This window comes from Xenopus tropicalis, chromosome 4 (assembly GCF_000004195.4).
Source record: "Xenopus tropicalis strain Nigerian chromosome 4, UCB_Xtro_10.0, whole genome shotgun sequence".
NCBI lineage: Eukaryota > Metazoa > Chordata > Amphibia > Anura > Pipidae > Xenopus > Xenopus tropicalis.
The window spans coordinates 95,688,166-95,706,385 of record NC_030680.2 but is presented as its reverse complement, the minus strand read 5'-3'; the positions used below and the strand labels follow the sequence as shown (position 1 = coordinate 95,706,385).

Sequence of the window (18,220 nt, the reverse complement as noted above, 5' to 3'; positions counted from 1 at the left end):
AACAATTTGCCAAGTGAATGCACAGAAGTGCATGCAAATGCAGAGTTAATGCATGAAATCCTTCTCAATATAGCATTTAGTACCAGTCTATAGCACTCTTATGTTGGCATCAGATTTTAAAGGTGGGTAGAGTGGTTGTTTTTATTCTGGCTTGCAGGTGTAAATAAAGGATTAGATGGGTCCTGCATGATGAATGATATTCATAGCTCTAGGGTTCATTTGGCACAGTTAAAAAGTTGCTACCTGCGTTTATTTTGTACCATCAGATGTGCATCTGTAGAGGCATTCTAATGATGACAAGGAGAAGTCTATTTATGCATGCCCAAGTGGCATTTGTTTGGAAAATATCAACTCAACAGAGCTTCAGAGAAGTAAAATATTAGAGAGAAGACAGCAAACATGCTGTTACCATCCGATTCTGAGAACAGATTGCTATTCCTAGCAGCATGAAGAAGTCCAAAATATTATCTATGCATAAGGAACTGTTCACTGCACCTTTGTGCCAGGAAAAGAGACTGTGGTAAATTGTGCTTCATAAACTATTCATGAGCTCTGATTTCATATTATTTCTCTTCTTCCTTAATGAAAACACATGTTGCATTCAACTGTATTAAGAAACATTCCAATATATAACACCTAAAGTACTGATCCTGAAAGATTAAAGGCTAACAGGCTAATGTATGATAGTCGGGGGTGCTAAGGGGCACAAAGTTGTGTTCCTTAGTGCCCATAAATTTGCCACTTGCTCCTCTGCTCATGGTCTGTGCTACAGTGCTATGTGCCCTGGGCCAGAATGTAAATCTGGTGCAAAACTGACAGGCGAAGGGAACCCTGTTTTTAAACACTTGCCATAAACTAGGGGTTTGTACAGGATTTCCAAGAGCCTTACATCCCCTTGGTATGAGCAATCCGAAACATGTGCAGGCTAGTGGTGCGCCAGCTGAAGCCCAAATGCCATTCACAAGCACAGGCAGCGCTACATACTCACAGAGGTGCAAGCCTTTGCACTCCTAGAAGAGAGTTTTGCACCTTTTTTTTTTTTTATTTTTGCTTTATGCCATGCCTCCATTCATAATTGCACATAACTATTCACATCTAGCATAGAATTACTAGAGTAGAGTTATTCATGCAAGTAGCACTGTAGCAAGACTTGGGACCTTCTAAGCTTGAGTTTGGGGGCATTATTATGTTCCCTAGTTGATTGAGAAGCAAAGGTGGTGCAAAATAGTGTCTTAAATGAGGGGCCCTTTAGGGTCTTGTTCTGCTTCTGAGTCTAATAGATAGTACTGCAAGACTGATAGAAAATGGGACTAAAATAGTAAAAAGTTACTATTTAGTCACTGTATAGTTGCATTCTACTAAGACCTGCTAGACTTTTTGTATAATTTAGGCCAACTATTGTCCTCTTATATATCAAATCGATTGCTTTACAAAATGCTCTGGTAAACTGTATAGAGGGAGCTGAACTACAACACTTAGCAACCCAACATCACCCTTTAGTAGTCAGTGGATGCACATGTTTTCCCCTAAACAGTTACATTTTGCACTGCTGTGCTATCATTCCATTTTTTGCGACTTGCTGTGAAATGCCCATTGCACATAAACATTTGCAAAAGGCTTGCAATTAAGATTGAGGTTTACGTGAGCATGGCCACTGTGCACGTTTGTTGATTTAGAGAAATATTTTTTTTCCATTTATTAACATGTTCCCAACTGTCAAAAATAGTCTCCTGATAGCAAATTTGTTTAATGATTGGCACATTCATCAGTGCACCTATTGCTTTGGTCTCTGCGCCAATTTGTCAAAATAGGTTCAATTGCTAAAAGCAACCACTTAGGTATACACCAAAAATGCTGTTTTATATGGATTTAATACATGTAATACCACAAGGACTGTGTAATACCATCTACTAATTTACTAACAATCATGTTCAGTTGCACAAGTGCATCTATTTTAGCACTTATCTATGGGATAATAAAATGATGAAATCAGCATCAATTATTTTAATGATTTTATAGAAGAATGTTTCTATAAAAGGAACACCTAAATGCAAGTAACCAGCCAAGAAAACTCTTTCGTAATCTAGCAGAATTTTAAAAACCTTGCCCCATAAAATATAAGGTGCTGTTTGCTGTCTTTTCACAGATGTCATTCAAACGACCTTGACTATTGCAATGGTTTTTAGAAATGTTATTCATATGACCTTGTCTATTGACATTCAGATGGCAAAATACAAATGAAACATTACGTGTATTGAATCCCCTGATCTCCATACAGGACAGAGTTTAAAAAGATCTCATCACAAGAGTAAGAGGTAATTGCCTCATTGAAATTTTATTGTAGAAGTTATTTCCAAAAGTATAGTATAGCAAATACATTTTTAGATTTTGTAACACAGATTAAAACATATTGACATAGTTAAGGTGAATAAGGTATACAGGAGAAATATCCATAGTGACTATAGAACAGGGTTGTGGGATCAATTACTATTCATTATTTATCATATTACAGTTGTAGATATTTTTCTTTATTTTTCTTTTACTGAAAAGGCATTGAGTCCATGTTTAAAACTGCCAACTACTCCCTTTGTTATTAGGAAATTTCAGAACCTGATTGTGTTTACAGTACAGAAGCCCTTATTATGCAGAAAGTGAAAATGTCTTAAGCAGCCCCATTTACTATATTTTTACCTGCCATTCATAATATTTACCAAAGACAAAACAAAGCTCTACTGAGATGATTGTGAGTCAACAATCATAAATACAAGTAGAGGTCATACGGGAGCAAACCTAAAGTACACATTTTCTAGACTCAAGGGAGGACATATAAGAATAAGACCTGTGCATTGCTTTTATAAAGTGAGAGTTTTCCCATTTACATTGCCCTCACATAAAGGTACATTTGCATGAAAGGTGACTTTTTCATTTGTGTTTCAAGCACTGAAATCCATCACTGACAACAATAACAAAAGATTGGGAGATCAGTGCTTATCTGGTTGTAGCCATAAGGCAGAATATTAATCTCCAAATTATTGTTCTACATTCTACACATAATTATCCATGCTGATCTTTGTAAAACCACAAATTCTCTGTTGTCCAGATCTCCTGTTTGATACTCTTCTTTTAGCCAATTTAAGCTAACCAAAACATAAAGGTTTATGCTGCAAAGTGCCACTTAAACGTATGGCCTTCATGATCTCTCCAACCTTACATAGCATACAACCTCCCCTAATCAAAGTTCCTGTGCAGTGGAGCTCTGGGGTGCAGAAATCTAATACACATACATGTCATTTTTGCTCTGGGAATACTCTTTATATCACTGGGAACTAGGTAGCAGCTGCCACTGAAGCAAAGGGAATGGAAATGATCTAAGGGCTACTCAGCTTCTTTACCAGATATACCTCGGCCTAGGCTTTGGTTGCTCAATTAACAGCCATTGGTACTAGCTATCCTTGCTGCACACAAAATGAAAGCAGAGCAATCATCATCACTAGCCTTCCCACTACACACTGGCCTCCTGTAATAAGGCTCAAAACAGAGATCTCAGAATTCATGGTGCTAGTTTTCTATAAGCATATTTCCAAGTTCATTTGGTTTATATTTATGAGGAAGCTTGAAAGTGAAGGCAAAACATGACTGGGTAAAGAAACATTCAATACGCTGATTGAGTGCCTATAAACTTACAGTAGATGGTTGATAAATGAAACATTGATATTACAGTAATGATGGATAAAGCAGCACTAATGGCTGTAAAATGTTATTGTATAGACTGTATGATAGCAGACACTGCAACAGTTGAAACTTAAAAGGATATAAACGCGTTTAAAAATGATAATTCAAAAGTAAGTATTAATGCACAATCATGACACAGCACGAACTGTTTTGTATATCTGGTATAATGGCATGCCACGTAATAGTGTATAATCAAGGGGTAGGCAGCTTCTTGATGCCCAAATATTGCCAAAGTATTTGGCTCCAATATTTCCAGCCAGCAAAATACTGGCAGAAAATCCACTGTTTGGCTAGACCCAGTATATACTGTACATAAATACATGAAACAAAAGCAATCTGCTGATAGAAACAATGAGATCAGCACCTCACAGTTTCCTCTACTGAACATGCAACTATTGTCTCGAACTTTTACTCTTAACTCTATAAATATTGCAGGCTCAGTTTACAGGACCTGCACATTAATCAACTGCGTGCAACTATATTATATAATATTATTAGGACGTACTATGAGCAAAAATATTTATTGTTAGTTACCGGTAGAAAGGTAAAAGTGCTGCATACCAGCACCTGGTACACCTGAAAGTTTTATACTAGAACACTGTGTTCTTTTTATTCTTCAATGAATCAAGGTCCCTTAACTAGTCTATGAGAAGCCCATCCCAGGAGGAGAGACAAATGTTCTATAGAGATCAATTCAAAAACTGAAAGTCAGCAAAATGTCTTTCACAATAGAACATTAAATTAGATCTACCTCTAATGGACACATCCTTATTTATTTTTACCTGAACTTTCCCTGCAAGTTCCCCCTCCACTGTCACCAATAAAGTTTGTAATAAATGCAACTTCCAGGCTCATGCACCTCATCAGCTGCTCCTACTCTGCCATGCTATTCTGCTGACAGTCCTTACACTTGTTTCTGCTTCCATACAGAAAGAGGTAAACTGATGCTTACATGCAAAACAGTTTACACATTTGCCCCCCCCCCGATACCTCTCAACTTATTTCTAAGAACTATCCTCATTTATCCCATTTATTACACTCTTCTAACAATGTACTCCTCAAAGCAATCAAGACTTTACTAGAGCAGCCTTCATTTTCTGAAATTTTACTACTTTTATATGAAACTGTTGAAAACAATAGGAAGGCTTTTCTATTTATAAAATATTTCATTTAGAAACTAGTAAATAACCTAATTGTAGCTGTCTTGGAAGACTTTTGAGGATTAGTTAAGAAAGTTTTTATCCTAATAAATTATTGGTACAGGCATGGGACCCATTATCCAGAATGCTTGGGACCTGGGGTTTTCCAGATAAGGGGTCTTTTCGTAATTCAGATCTCTTACCTAAAGTCTGCTAAAACATTATTTAAACAGTACTTAAACCAAATAGGATTGTTTTGCCTCCAATAAAGATTAATTATATCTTTGTTGGGATCAAGTACAAGGTACTGTTTTATTATTACAGAGAAAAGGAAATCATTTTTAAAAATATGGGAGATGGCCTTTTCATAATTCGGAACTTTCTGGATAATGGGTTCCCGGATAAGGGGTCCGATACCTGTTGTATGAAAAATGAAAAAATGAAACCAATACAAACAGGAGAATAGCCAAAATGACATGGTCTTCACCGGCTGCCAAGTCAATATTGATGAACCTAGGATAGTGTGGGTTCCAGAAAGTTTACTTCCATGATCAAACAACATATTTACAAAATTTTGATACCAAAGCTTGGAAATTTGCATCCTGCTTTCACCGATTCCCTTTGGAAATATTCATCAGGGAGGTCCAAATCAGTGCAAATTTTGATGCATCACTATTCACCATTAATCAAATCTTCAGCAATTTCAGCACCTCTTGTGTCAGGTATTTAGTAACACCTCAAAATAACCAAGTTGTTATCTGGAAACCCATTATCTGGAAAGCTCCATATTATGGGAAGGTCAACTCCAGTAGATACAATTTTAATAAAATAATTCAAAATTTTAAAACTTAATTCCTTTTTCTCTGTAATAATAAAACAGAAGCTTTAATTGAACCCAACTAAGATATAATGAATCCTTACTGGTAGCAAAACAATCCTACTGGGATAATGTTATGCTTAAATTATAGAAGTACAATAATTTGGATCTTAAAAAGATCCAAATTACAGAAAGACCCCTTATCCGGAAAACCTGAGAGCCCAAGCATTCTGTATAACAGGTCCCATACCTGTATATATATAAAAGTAAAGGAATGCTAGTGAATGTAAAATAGCTCTGAAAACCCAAACAACAAATTTCATCAGCTTGAAGTGATTCTCCCCAAAAAAGTGGGATGCAGGTTACAGTGGCACTGAATATGTTAAGTACAGGGGCAGTAGAGCAAAGCAGCATTTTCTGAGCTGGCTCTGCAATTTTCAGTGTGCTGCAGTCAGATCTTTGGAAATGTGCGTGCACATCCATTTTACTGACCTTATTTCTCACACACCCTCACCATCTCTCCAACCAATTTAATTAAAGATTCTGCGTGCTTCTAAACACTTCCTTAGCCTTTCAAGATCACCTGATTCTCCAGGGATAAGGAATAATGAAGGCTAGTGCAGGGTACAGCATGGTATGGTATCTCAGAGCTGCCCACTCTACAGATCTGGTAGAACATGTCTGAAAATTATGTAGAAAAAGGCCAAGAAAAGATTATTACAAGTTTAACCTCTCCATTGCCAAAGCCACACAGTGAAGAACAAAGAGCATGATTGAGTCATTTTTTTTTTTTTTAAATAATTGCATTTCATTTGACTTTTCACACTACAGATAAAAACAGAAAACACTGTTAAGAGAGCACAGGTCATTTTTGGCTGATATAGTGACTAAAACAGCAGAGTATGGTTGAAATCTCACATCAGCTTCTTGTGACCTTCTGAAAGGCCTTCATTTTCTACTGCCTCAGGTACCAAAAAATTAGATTATGAGATTTACAGGACAGACGCTTCCTGTAATTAAAAAATATGAGTACAATTAGCAGTGCTGTACAAGAATAATTATTAAAGAAAGTCCCTGGAAGTGTACTTTTTTTTCCTCAGAAAGCAACCGCCTGTTACAGGCAATGGCCTGTAAATTACATTCCCTATAAAATCTATGTACGCACCATTCACACATCAAACACATATGCAAAGGCACAAGACATCTGCAAGGCACAGAATGAAAAGTGAACACTTTGCATTCCTTTTCTAAACATACAGCTTAAACTACAATTCCCATCACTCGCGGACAGCTTCTTGCTGAGGGCTATTCCTTGTCTGTACATGTAACTAAACAGAAAGTGTTAAAAAGAAAGTAGCCATTTTCCATTTAGTATATTCTTTATACAGAACCTTCAGCAGATCATTCATATGAATTATGCATTTCACAAGGCTATATAGAAGGCATATAATATGCTGGCAAAGCGGTCAATAACTTTGTTAGCAAATTATCTTACACAACCATTATCCTCTAGAGTCAGTTTAAGACTTCTTTTTGTCATTCCAGTAGAGCCAAAATATTTTGCTCATGGGTCAATAAAACATAGAATAAACAGATAAACCACTGAAATCCCCAAACAGCATGCAGAAAGTAAGAACAATAAATAAATATTTGGAAATAAATCCCAGTATATTACTTATCTCTTCAAAGAGAGTATTACATTTTCCTCTGAAAGGCAATAAATCATAAAAGTCCATTTTAATTATGTTGACGCATATTTTTTGTTGGGTTATTAAGTGTCATGAAGCCACCAATATTTGCATCTTAATCATTTCAGTCTATGTGAATATCACTCTGTTTTATGGATGGCTGCTTTTGAACACTTATTTTTATGGGACGCAGTGATTGTTTTCCTGCATTTAAATTTGCCGTCCTTCAGCACACTGTTTATGTGACAACATACCGGGTGAGAGGTCAAGGGAAGAATAGACTGGACAGCTACCCCATGCAATGGATAAAGAGAAGACAAATTGAACATTCAACATCGTCCTGCCCCCATTTATACAACAGGTTCTTCAAATATTAACAATCTACCAAATGTTCCATACAGACAGCTGTGACTCCTGTCACAATTTATCGAGACCAGTGTTCTATATGTTAATTTAACCCATTTCCTTCAATGAGGACTTGGGAGCAGTAAATGTATTAAATATTTAACACAGCTTTCACGCTAGACATAGCAGACACTAGACATAGTGACTGCACTCAGTGAACTATAAGATATTACAGTTAGACTAGTTCTCCATGCTACCGGTCATGTAAATGGAAGAAGAGGTTAAAGTAAAACCAGTCGTCATTTGGTAAGATGAGTGCCAATGGTATGTATAATTTTGAAAACTTGCAAAAATGTCTTTTCTGCATATTTCTAAATGTTAATATAACATTCAGCATTATACACTTTATCCACCAGGTCACCCCTCAAGGTCACGTGTGTTTATCTGCAAGGGTGAGGGTTCTACCTCCATTTCCACCATTCTATGACTAGAAAAGACAGTGAACCAGGGAAAAATATTTTTTTCCTTTGCTTTTAAATTAATTACTTTTTCCCTTGACTTGTGGCCATAGTTCCAGTGCCATAGGTTGGTCTGTTTCTCTCTATGCACTTACATGAGCACACATGACACGAAGCTGAAATACATTCAAACAGTAAGTTAAATGCAGTAAGTGTATGTCGTTCACAATACATTTCTTAGCAAAACAAAGGAACTCCAAATTGACCTATGTATCTCTTTTCAGAATTTCAGAACTGCTTTGTTAATTAAACTTTGCTAATAAATGCTGAGGACCCCACATCACTAAAAGTTTGGTTCATCCCACTACTTTTATACAACCAATCTCTTCTTAATTAGTCACACTTCCCAACATTTAGACATAGAATAGCAGAAGGAGGAGCTATGTTATCTCTTGGGTTTATTACTCCATCTGGCAAAGCCACATGGAATTTGGTGATTATTTTGAAACGTTACCCAGCAAAGTGCTTTTTGCTTTCCCCTAAATATCCTAATGACATTGAAAAAATACTGCATTGCAGTACTCAGTCTACAGTGTTGTATCCTTAGCTGTTTTGTAGGCTAAAATAAATATAAATACATACATATATCCTGCTTAGAGGGGCTGTTAACTTAAGAAGTCCATGTATATCTAAGATACACCGTGGGCTGTTTCTTATAATTCCTTACACAGATACAGTATACACATTATTGGCTCCTGGAACTTTAGGGTCTAAAGGCAAAAAGCTTTAAAGGCAACGACCTACTATACCACAGAGCTTAGTGAACTAACCAGTAGAATGTATGAAGGTTGTGAAAAAATGACCATGCTGATGTTCTCTTTATTTGAACAAAAGGGTGTGTGTGCGTGTGTGTGTTTGGTGGTGGTGGTGGGGATCCATGCAAATCAGAGGCTGCTGAGAGACACTGAGATTCTCAGAACAAAGAAAGTGAAAGGAATTGGATTTAATTTCCCAGAAAAGAGAAGATCGCATCCCTGAAAATATAAATGTACATCCAAAGCATACGAATTAAATAAATGGTCCAAGTCATTGCAGACCCTTACTGCAGCATTTGCGGAAATAATTTGAAAATAGAAAGGATCTATAAAATCATTAATTGCACAAAACCACCAAAGGTTGTAACATAGTGGCTTATTACAACGTAACACAAGAAACAACTCAGATATTAGCTTGTCACAAAGAACTTTCATAGAGTAAATATTAATGGGTGTTGGGAACATATTATCTGTGGGATGCAACTACATCTGTACAGCATATTTCAATACATCCCTGTGATTTTCAATGGTTTTCTCCATAGAGCTCGGTACAGGTAAAGGGTCTATTATCTGGAATGTTTGGGAGCTGGGTTTTCTGGAAAAGGGATCTTCTGTAACTTGGATACCTGAAGCCTGCTAATAAAAATTTAAAAATGAAATAAACCCAATAGGATTGTTTAGTCTCTAATAAGGATTAATTATATCTTTCACTTGGATCAAGTACAAGGTACTGTTTTAATATTGCAGAGAAAAAGGGAATCATTTTTAAAAACAAGAATAGTTTGCTGAAAATGGACTCTATAGAAGATGTCCTTTCTGTAATTTGGGGCTTTCTGGATATGAGGTTTTTAGATAAGAGATCCCATATCTGTGGTATTTTGTATAAAAATTTTCAGCACAATGCAAGCAATTACAATAAACTAAGACAACAATACCTATGTTATCTGTATGGGCTCCTATACATCTCTTGATTGGGCTCCTATACATCTCCTATACATCTCTTGATTGGGCTCCTGTACATCTCCTATACATCTCTTGATTACCTCTTTTCAACAAATTTTTGTATGTTTAATCTGAAATCTAAAATGATCAGACCTCCTGCATAGGTTATAAGTGAGCGTTGTTTCAACAAACAACAAAGCATGGGCAAACAGGAAGAAAAGTTTGAATAAAGGAAACCGTGATCAAACCATGAGACCATGAGAACTTAAAATCATTTTTTTCTCTTTACAAAAGAATCAGTTGGTCAGTGTGTGATAGGATGGCAACCAATACACAGACTTATAACTGTTTACTGGAGCTAAATGAAAAGGGTAATTTTACCTCTTTTTACATTAGGTCTAATGGAGCGTACCGGAAAAGGGAACAGTATCATCAGTTTCTCAGGGAGTTCTGGGAAATGTGATTACAAAAGACATGGAGGAAGTGATAAATATGGAACAAATTACCATATTATCAGGCTCTCTGGCTAAAACTTGAGTAAAACTACTCAAACCATATAAGGAAACACTGGAATTTCTACATGCTGATAATAAGTACACCACAGCACATTTTCTAAATGAAATTGCTATACATTGCACATTATTGATGAAAATGTTCTCTGTTCTTCATAATAGTTACCCCCATTTAGCTCTTGGTGGGCCCATTCACATCTGTAAACGCCTTAAACCGCATACATACAGTACATACACATATATGTATGTTTGTAGGCATATATGTATATAAACGTGTGTTATCTTAAATTGCCTATAAAATGCATGTTTACATATACATATTTATATATTTACTCACACATATTTATATCTCAGTATACACTGCTTTCATTGATCCACTGCAATAAGGATCAAAGTCAGAAATTACTGTATCTTTGTACTCGACTGGAAGGGAACCTGCATTCAACAACAATACATGCATTCCCATAGCTGCTTGAATATTGCAAAACAAGCTTTATTGGCTATACATTATTTACTTACTAAATAGAAATAAAAATGTAGATATTGTGTGCAACAGAGTGTAGTATATCATACGATTACAGGGTTTTTCTGTTCTCCTATACTGATGTTTGACTATATTTCATGGTTTAACAAAGAGCAGATTAGAAGAGAGTAATTGCTGCTCATAGTTTTCTAACTTCCACATAATGTGTTATATTTAGTAGCTGGTACACAGGGTGCAAAAATAAGAGTAACATTATGATCTGAAAGTACTTAAACACAAGTGTATATGTGGTTGTAAGACTACACAGGTCAAATTAAGTCAAGTTTACACTAAATTCCATCTATTATATATACCATTCTTTAATAGTGCAGAATGATATCCCCTTGAATTTCACATGTGCCATGAATGACAGTGCATAACAACTCAACTACAATGTAAATAAATTGCCATTTATTGCTCAGCCCTCAAACTCGTAGTGAGGACCGAGGGTTTAAAAAACCATAGCCAAGTGACAGCTCCATGCAAAGAAACCTTTTTCTTTTTGTTCTTTTTGGATTGCAGGGTAAAAACTCAGTGAGAACAAAGGGAACTGTGAAAGGTTAGACTGGAAAAAGTGTCCATCTACATCTGAGAAACATTCTGCTATGTGTTTTAAAGTGACTGTTTTATCACTCCATCCAGAATCACTGGCGGTGGTTAAAACTCCTTTCTGACTGATCTCAAAGACAGAAAAGCATTTACAGAAACATTTTCTTTTCTTCTTGTGTTCCCACTGAAATTGCCTTTGTTCTTATAGCAAAATGACTGCAGATCTGTAATTTGGCCGTAAAGTGACTGCATGATAAAAAAATAAAAGTACAGAATTCTGCCCATTTACACATGGCAAGCACAAATGTGAGATGAAAAGAAGCATCATTATCTACACTCTAGGAACGGACAAGATCTTGCTTTGTAGGCAAAAGGGAAATAAAGAGAGGCACCCTGGTTACGGACGGACAGATGCTAAAATATACTGTTCAGCGAATCACTGTACATCTGTGGAAGCAATGTAATTAGCACCTATATGTAAAGAATAATTAAAGTTGTGACTGCCACAAAGAAGGGCATAATAGAGGTAGCCCCAGTCTTTTTTTGACGCGCTCGCAATATTCCCAAATGATTGCCACCTGCTCCCCTATCTCGGCTCCCTCCCTGGTTGTTTCCTCGGCAACCTTTCACTAGCTTCCCCTTGAAGCTATAGCTTTCAGTTCGACTGCTCTGTCTAATCTTGTTTGTTTTACAGCCATCAAAACAAGCAGACAGACAAAGATGATTCCTTAAGAATGGGAAAGCTGGGTGGGGAAGAACGGAGCCTCAATTTCTAGAAACAAGAAAGTGTTTTGCGGTGCAAAACACTACGGCAGGTTTCAGGGGTGTCTGAATTGCAGTCAGGGGAGTACATTACGCCTGTGTCCCCGCAGTGTTCAATGACATGCCATGCAGGTCACGACTGCAAGATTTAAGTGTGACACTTTACACTCATTGTGAGAGACCCATACAAAAGGAACGTCAAGTAGTTACATGGTCTAGGTTTGGGGAAAGAAAAGAAAGGACAGATGTACTTATTTAACATATGTGCTTTCTGCGGCAGACGTTTTTGCTTAAAGGCACAAAGCTCTCAGCGGCAGACTGGGGGGGGGGGGGGGGGGGGCGACAACTGACACGTCCAAAGACTCATGTAATTCAAATGAAGATTACACAGCATCAAGTAAATCTGTGATGGACATGCATTGACATTATAGTTGTCAAGGTACCCTCCCAGACTGGTTGAAACACACGCTGGCAGCGGCAGGGAAGGCGATTGAATATAGCCTAACTGGCAAAAAAGGTCCAAAATCAAAATAACTGCTTACATTCAGAAATAACCATGGGTGGGAAATTAGACAAAAATAGAAATATACAATACACTCTAAGTCACTTACCATCTTCAAGCCATTCCACTCCATCTGTGACTATAGAGATGGAGCCTTGTAGCTTGTCACAATGTCAGAAGCAAAAAGAGCGTTATGTAAAAGCTGACATTCCTTCTTACAGTACTGCTGGCAAGCGATGCTACGAAGGACACACACGCGCACACACACACACACAGTGCGCGCTCAAACACACGCCAGCCTCCTCCTCTTTTTATGAGGTCACGGCAGGAAACTCTGAAATACAATATGCAGCATTCACCGAGTCCCTATAAATCATTCTGATGAAAGATTACCATACAGAACGCGCAGCCCATCTGAAATTAGCAGGCGAGATGACATTCTGGGGGCTTGGTCTTTCTACATTTTTTTGGGTTCCTGGAGTCTTTTGTGCAAAAACACAATGGCAGAACTAAAATCTTGCATATAACCCCAGGACAGGCATAGACAGATGAACAGACACACAACAGTCTTTGAAGGTGTTTTACTGATAAGGATGATGCTATCAAGTAACATAGAGATGACCTTGAAAAATTATATTTCTTCTAATCAGCAGATTTCTAGGAGTCAAATCAGTGAAAAAGCGGAATAGCACTGCTTAAGCAACAAAGACCAAACGTAAAGCAACATATTCACAAAAGGTGCAGACACAGAAACAACAGATTCACAAACTGAATGGAACTTCAACACAAGAGAGGATTACGTACCATCACCATTCTTATGGGATTAAATTGAGTCTTGCCGGACTTCGATATTTCTCTTCAATTTCTCAACAGACACTTCGGGATGGTTTTATTTATTGAAATAATTTTGTTTGTTTAATGTATAATATATATTCTGTTTGTTCCTAATCCAGAGAGCACCAAGAAAAAAAAAAAGATATATACGCCTAAAATATTTCAAACAAAAATAACAAACAAAAATAAATAAATAAAACCAGAAAACAAAAATCTAAAATTAAAAAAAAAAAAAAGAAAAAAAACAAAGGGAGAAAAGGGAGAAGCAGAGAATGTGGTTATGCCTCTCAGAAGTAGGGTGTAGATATGAAAATAGGCTTGAGCCTTGCTTGAAAATTGGCTAGATGCTTGCATGCATTTATGGGACTATCTGTCACATGAAGCCAGCGTCTGGTTGGCTGTCTGGCCTGGAGAAGGTGGGGCTATATAAGGTGCTATTGAAATTGGCTTCTAGCAGACTGAAGATCTTAACTCCTTGTCTGCTGTTGCAGGCAGGCTTTTTAGATGTTCTTTTGACATGAGACGCTTCCAGAGCCCTGGGGCCAGTGGCTGGGGGATTAACAATGAAATGTTCCTTGCATCACATAAATAATGACTAGCTGTATCCTTTAGACTCAAGCATATCATTGTAAACTGTTTTAGTCCAAATGGCTGTTGACTGTACTATACTTTATTATTAAAAAAAAAAAAAAAAAATATATATATATATATATATATATAAGGGTGAGTAAAATAATTAAATAATTGTGTGTGTGTTGTGGTTGGTGACAATAATATTACAGTAATTGTAGTTCACAATAACTGGAAGGCTATTACTTTAGCAACTGTTATATAGATACTATCCACCAGCAACAACCATGTATTTTTTTTTTATCAACAACCCTGTTTTCCATTTCTTTTTAAGCATATGCACTTCTAAACATTTTCAAAGGAAAACCCCAAGAGTTATAATTAAATTATGTGGCAGGGAATTTACATTTAGAGAAATTTAGCTCCCTGGCACCCAAGCAGTTAACAAATGCACCTCCAACTCTGGGCCTTTAGCTCAGAGTTTTTTTCAGGGCTGTGATTTTCAACCTTTGGGCCTGCAGCGGTTGCTGATGTAACACCCTAATGGTTATCGGGATGCTGGGAATTGTAGTTCAGTGACAGGGGATGCTGGGAATAGTAGTCCATGTGGGTGGCCAAATGCTGGACACCATTGTGTGCCTTAGGATTAAATAGCTTTGCCATTTTCTCTGGGATATGATTTTTTTGTTGTTTTCTATTTTAGGGGAAATGTATGTAAGATTCCAGGTACTGGGCCCTATCTATTTCAAGGTAGGAGATCTCAGCATCTTATAATCAGAATGTAATCCTTTAGCAACTTCAGCATTGCAACTCAGTGCATTATATCTATAGTAATATAATGAAAAATGTATTTTAAACTTAAAACTAAGTGAAGTTTGGGGCAGTTTGACAATTGTCATAAAGTTCCTTGACATACACAAACTCTGCAATGTACACAAGTGCCCCAGTCCCCATTTATTACAGGAACATAAAATGGACACCACTCTCTAAAGCATTTTGTCCACATGCTAAGAGGTCACATTTCTTTAGCCCAATGAAGATTGTGCGTGATTAGAGATTCTTCTATATTTTCCATTTCTATAGTATGGCTAGTAAGATACATAGTGACAACCAAAGATTAAACTGGAGAACTGTTAAGAGAGCATAACTCTAGATTTTGGGAACTATTATTCCCATCATGCTCTGTCAGGCTGACTTTAAACCATCTGGAGTGCCTGTGTTGATCAATACTGCTTAAGACTCATTGAAACAAGTATTTTTCTGTACTAAAATCCTATACATCAAAATTGGAGCATTTTTAAAATAGCTTGAATTCAATTCTGTTGTTTGGTATATCCATATGTTTCTTTTGTCTCCATGGCTGAGCAGAATATTAAAAATCAATGCCTACCCTCCAGCAATCACCAAGTGTCCCATGAAGCAGAGGAATTTAGAAACCAATCCCACAGAGGAGAACAGTGTCTGTTAGGAGCTCACAGGTTTAATTTACAGGGTAGTCAATTCACTTCTACTATAAACATGTTAGGGGAAGGCACTGCTAAATCTCAATTTCATGGTGGAATGAGTATAACAATATACAGTTTCTTTCTCTTGCAGCATCTCCATTTTTCACTAGTACCCAAGTGGCACAGATGCATTAAGCAGTAGGATCAGCACGGGGTTAAGTGTCTGTATTATATCTGCACATACAGTGGTGGCGCTATCTTCCCAGCCTAAAAGTTATCCATAAACTACTCAGGTGGCCAATACAATGTATACTATGAAGCTGTTTTTATAATAGCTATTTTGCACTTGTATAATAACAAAATGGTACTGTCAACTCCCCTCTGTTTTGTATCTGTCCTCCTTATGTATACATCTATTTACACACCGAGTGCAAGATAATTGGACACAACAAAAGGCAAAACAGAGATTCTGTATAAATACACTGACTGTACACACTGAATTTATTTGGCAGATAAGAGAAACAGTTGTTATACTCATCTTCTTTCTCAGCAAATATCCTGATTTATCCTGTTTCAAGGTCACAAAAATAATCATTTCTGCAATAGCTGAATGCATGTATATCTTACTAGCAATACAGGGCAGAACAAGGAGACATACGCAAATTGATTATGTTATACCGGTATGGACATGTTTCCTTATAAAGTTATATTCACAGATAACAATTCTTGCTTTTATAAAAACAGTCTATAGTTCATATCTATTATATATGCACAAGAAATGCATGTGTAGTGCTACTAACCTTTAAGAAAAAGTACCCTGACAATGTATTAATGTGACCTTCAAAGGGTTGTATACAAAGGTAACTGTATGTGTAGTAGGACAATAATGGAGAAATGTGTTTCATGTCTATTCAAAAGTCTATATAATATAGTTAAGGATGATGCTTATTTTGAGTGCAGAATTGTTAATAGAGAATATATTCTGCATGCAAAGGAAAATTTTGTATTTCATACAGCCAACCAGCTCAGTCTCCCTTTCAGTTTGTAACTTTCCCAAGCAGTGCAAGCACGCAGAGTGATATAGTTAATACCAGCAATAGTTACCATCGCTCCAATGACTCTGCCATGAGCCATCCCAAATTATAGAGCAGTCCCACTGCCTTCTACACCTCTTTCAGAGCACAGACATAAGTAGAAACAAATCACAAAGGAAGAATTTTTCATCAGATTGACAGAACGCACTTGTAACTGCATTTCCAGAAAAGTGACGTGTCCCTCTACATCACAAGCGCTGAAGTGAAAAGTATGCAGACTTCCAAGCTTCATCCAGAGGGGGTAAAAATAAAAATCACAGTACAAGAATACAAAGACACATAAAGGAAAGTAAACTTCTCCAAAGCTTATCAACCAGAATCAAATCAAAGGACAACTGAATTTCCTTACCCTATATGAGCAGCCTTGTAAGTCATTAGTAGCAGATGCCGGTAAAAGAGATGGGTTCACGGCGTATCTCTTAGCCTGACTCCAGCACGCATTGTTCCCAAAGGTTACAGACATCTTAATATCACAAGCAATCAGCAGTATCTCTTACCGTCCAGATGGGCTACACCACAAGCCAATTCAGCATTAATAAACACCTACTCTGGGCGATTTTAAAGCCCCACTTGGTACTATCACAGAACAAAAACAGGTGACTGACGCACTCATTAACCTCTGTGCTGTCACAAGGACCAACAACGGACTGCGCTGATGAATCCTTTGGCTGCAGAGAGGTTTGAACTTCATGAAAAAAAATCTTGTTTTTTTTTTCTTGTTGTAAAATCATAAAATTACCATTTAAATGAGGCTAATTCATCTTCGTTCAATAAAAAAAAACCAACAACAATGTAATCATTCTTCATTATTGCAGTTAATACTTCAGCATGGAAAATTTTAAGAGTCGGATAACAAAGTGCCAAAATGTTACCTCATTATTTAATAAAGCAGCATTAAGGGTCCTGGTGATTTCAAACATCTTGCCAGAGAGTAACAAAATGAAGCCTTTGCTAAGCTCCGTCTGCAAGGGGTCTGGCCGAATTGTTCTTTCCAAGAGAGTCAATATGACGATTCCCTAGAGTTCGCACATCAGAGCTTCTATTCAGTGAGCTGGATTTTCTCCCTGATCAAGCACACAGAGTACAAATGCATTCAGCAGCATGGACCGCTCTCTTGCAAGGTTACACTGCTACAAACATGGCTGGTGTTAAAAGTATTCTTTCAAAGTAACAATTCAAAGCATCACCACCAGGTGGTTTGAGCGCTCACATGCAAATAACCTTGAGGAGAAAGAGTTTCTTGGTTGGATGTGCAGATACAGGTATATTGACTGTTTGCAATCCCAGCTGCTGCTGCCTCTCCACAACCCCTTATATCACACTATTGCCATAGACTCTGTGTTAGGAACTGCTCATTTCACGAGTGTCGCAGCATAACACAGACATCCTTTTAACTACCATGACTCACTGCTTCAATGTTGCTTATTGATTTACGCCTGTTAAAAAATGTAATGCATATATTTAGTGAGATCTTATTCTGAGCATTAATATAC

At 37.1% G+C, this 18,220-nt stretch overlaps 1 protein-coding gene across 10 annotated transcripts in view; it reads right to left on the bottom strand.

Moving 5' to 3' along the window:
* elavl4 (ELAV like neuron-specific RNA binding protein 4) overlaps positions 1–17,872 on the bottom strand; it is a 62,787-nt gene extending 44,915 nt beyond the window's left edge. For 2 of the 10 annotated variants that reach the window (XM_012960491.2, XM_012960495.2), the window contains exon 1: positions 13,589–13,946. In XM_012960491.2, the coding sequence (XP_012815945.1) occupies positions 13,589–13,597 (9 nt within the window). In that variant the 5' untranslated portion in view covers positions 13,598–13,946. Of the gene's footprint in view, positions 1–12,893; positions 13,064–13,588; positions 13,947–17,076; positions 17,248–17,599 lie in introns of those variants that run through there. The other 8 variants (XM_012960493.3, XM_012960489.2, XM_012960492.3 and 5 more) reach the window with 8 other exon arrangements.
* Positions 17,873–18,220: the final 348 nt, after the last annotated feature.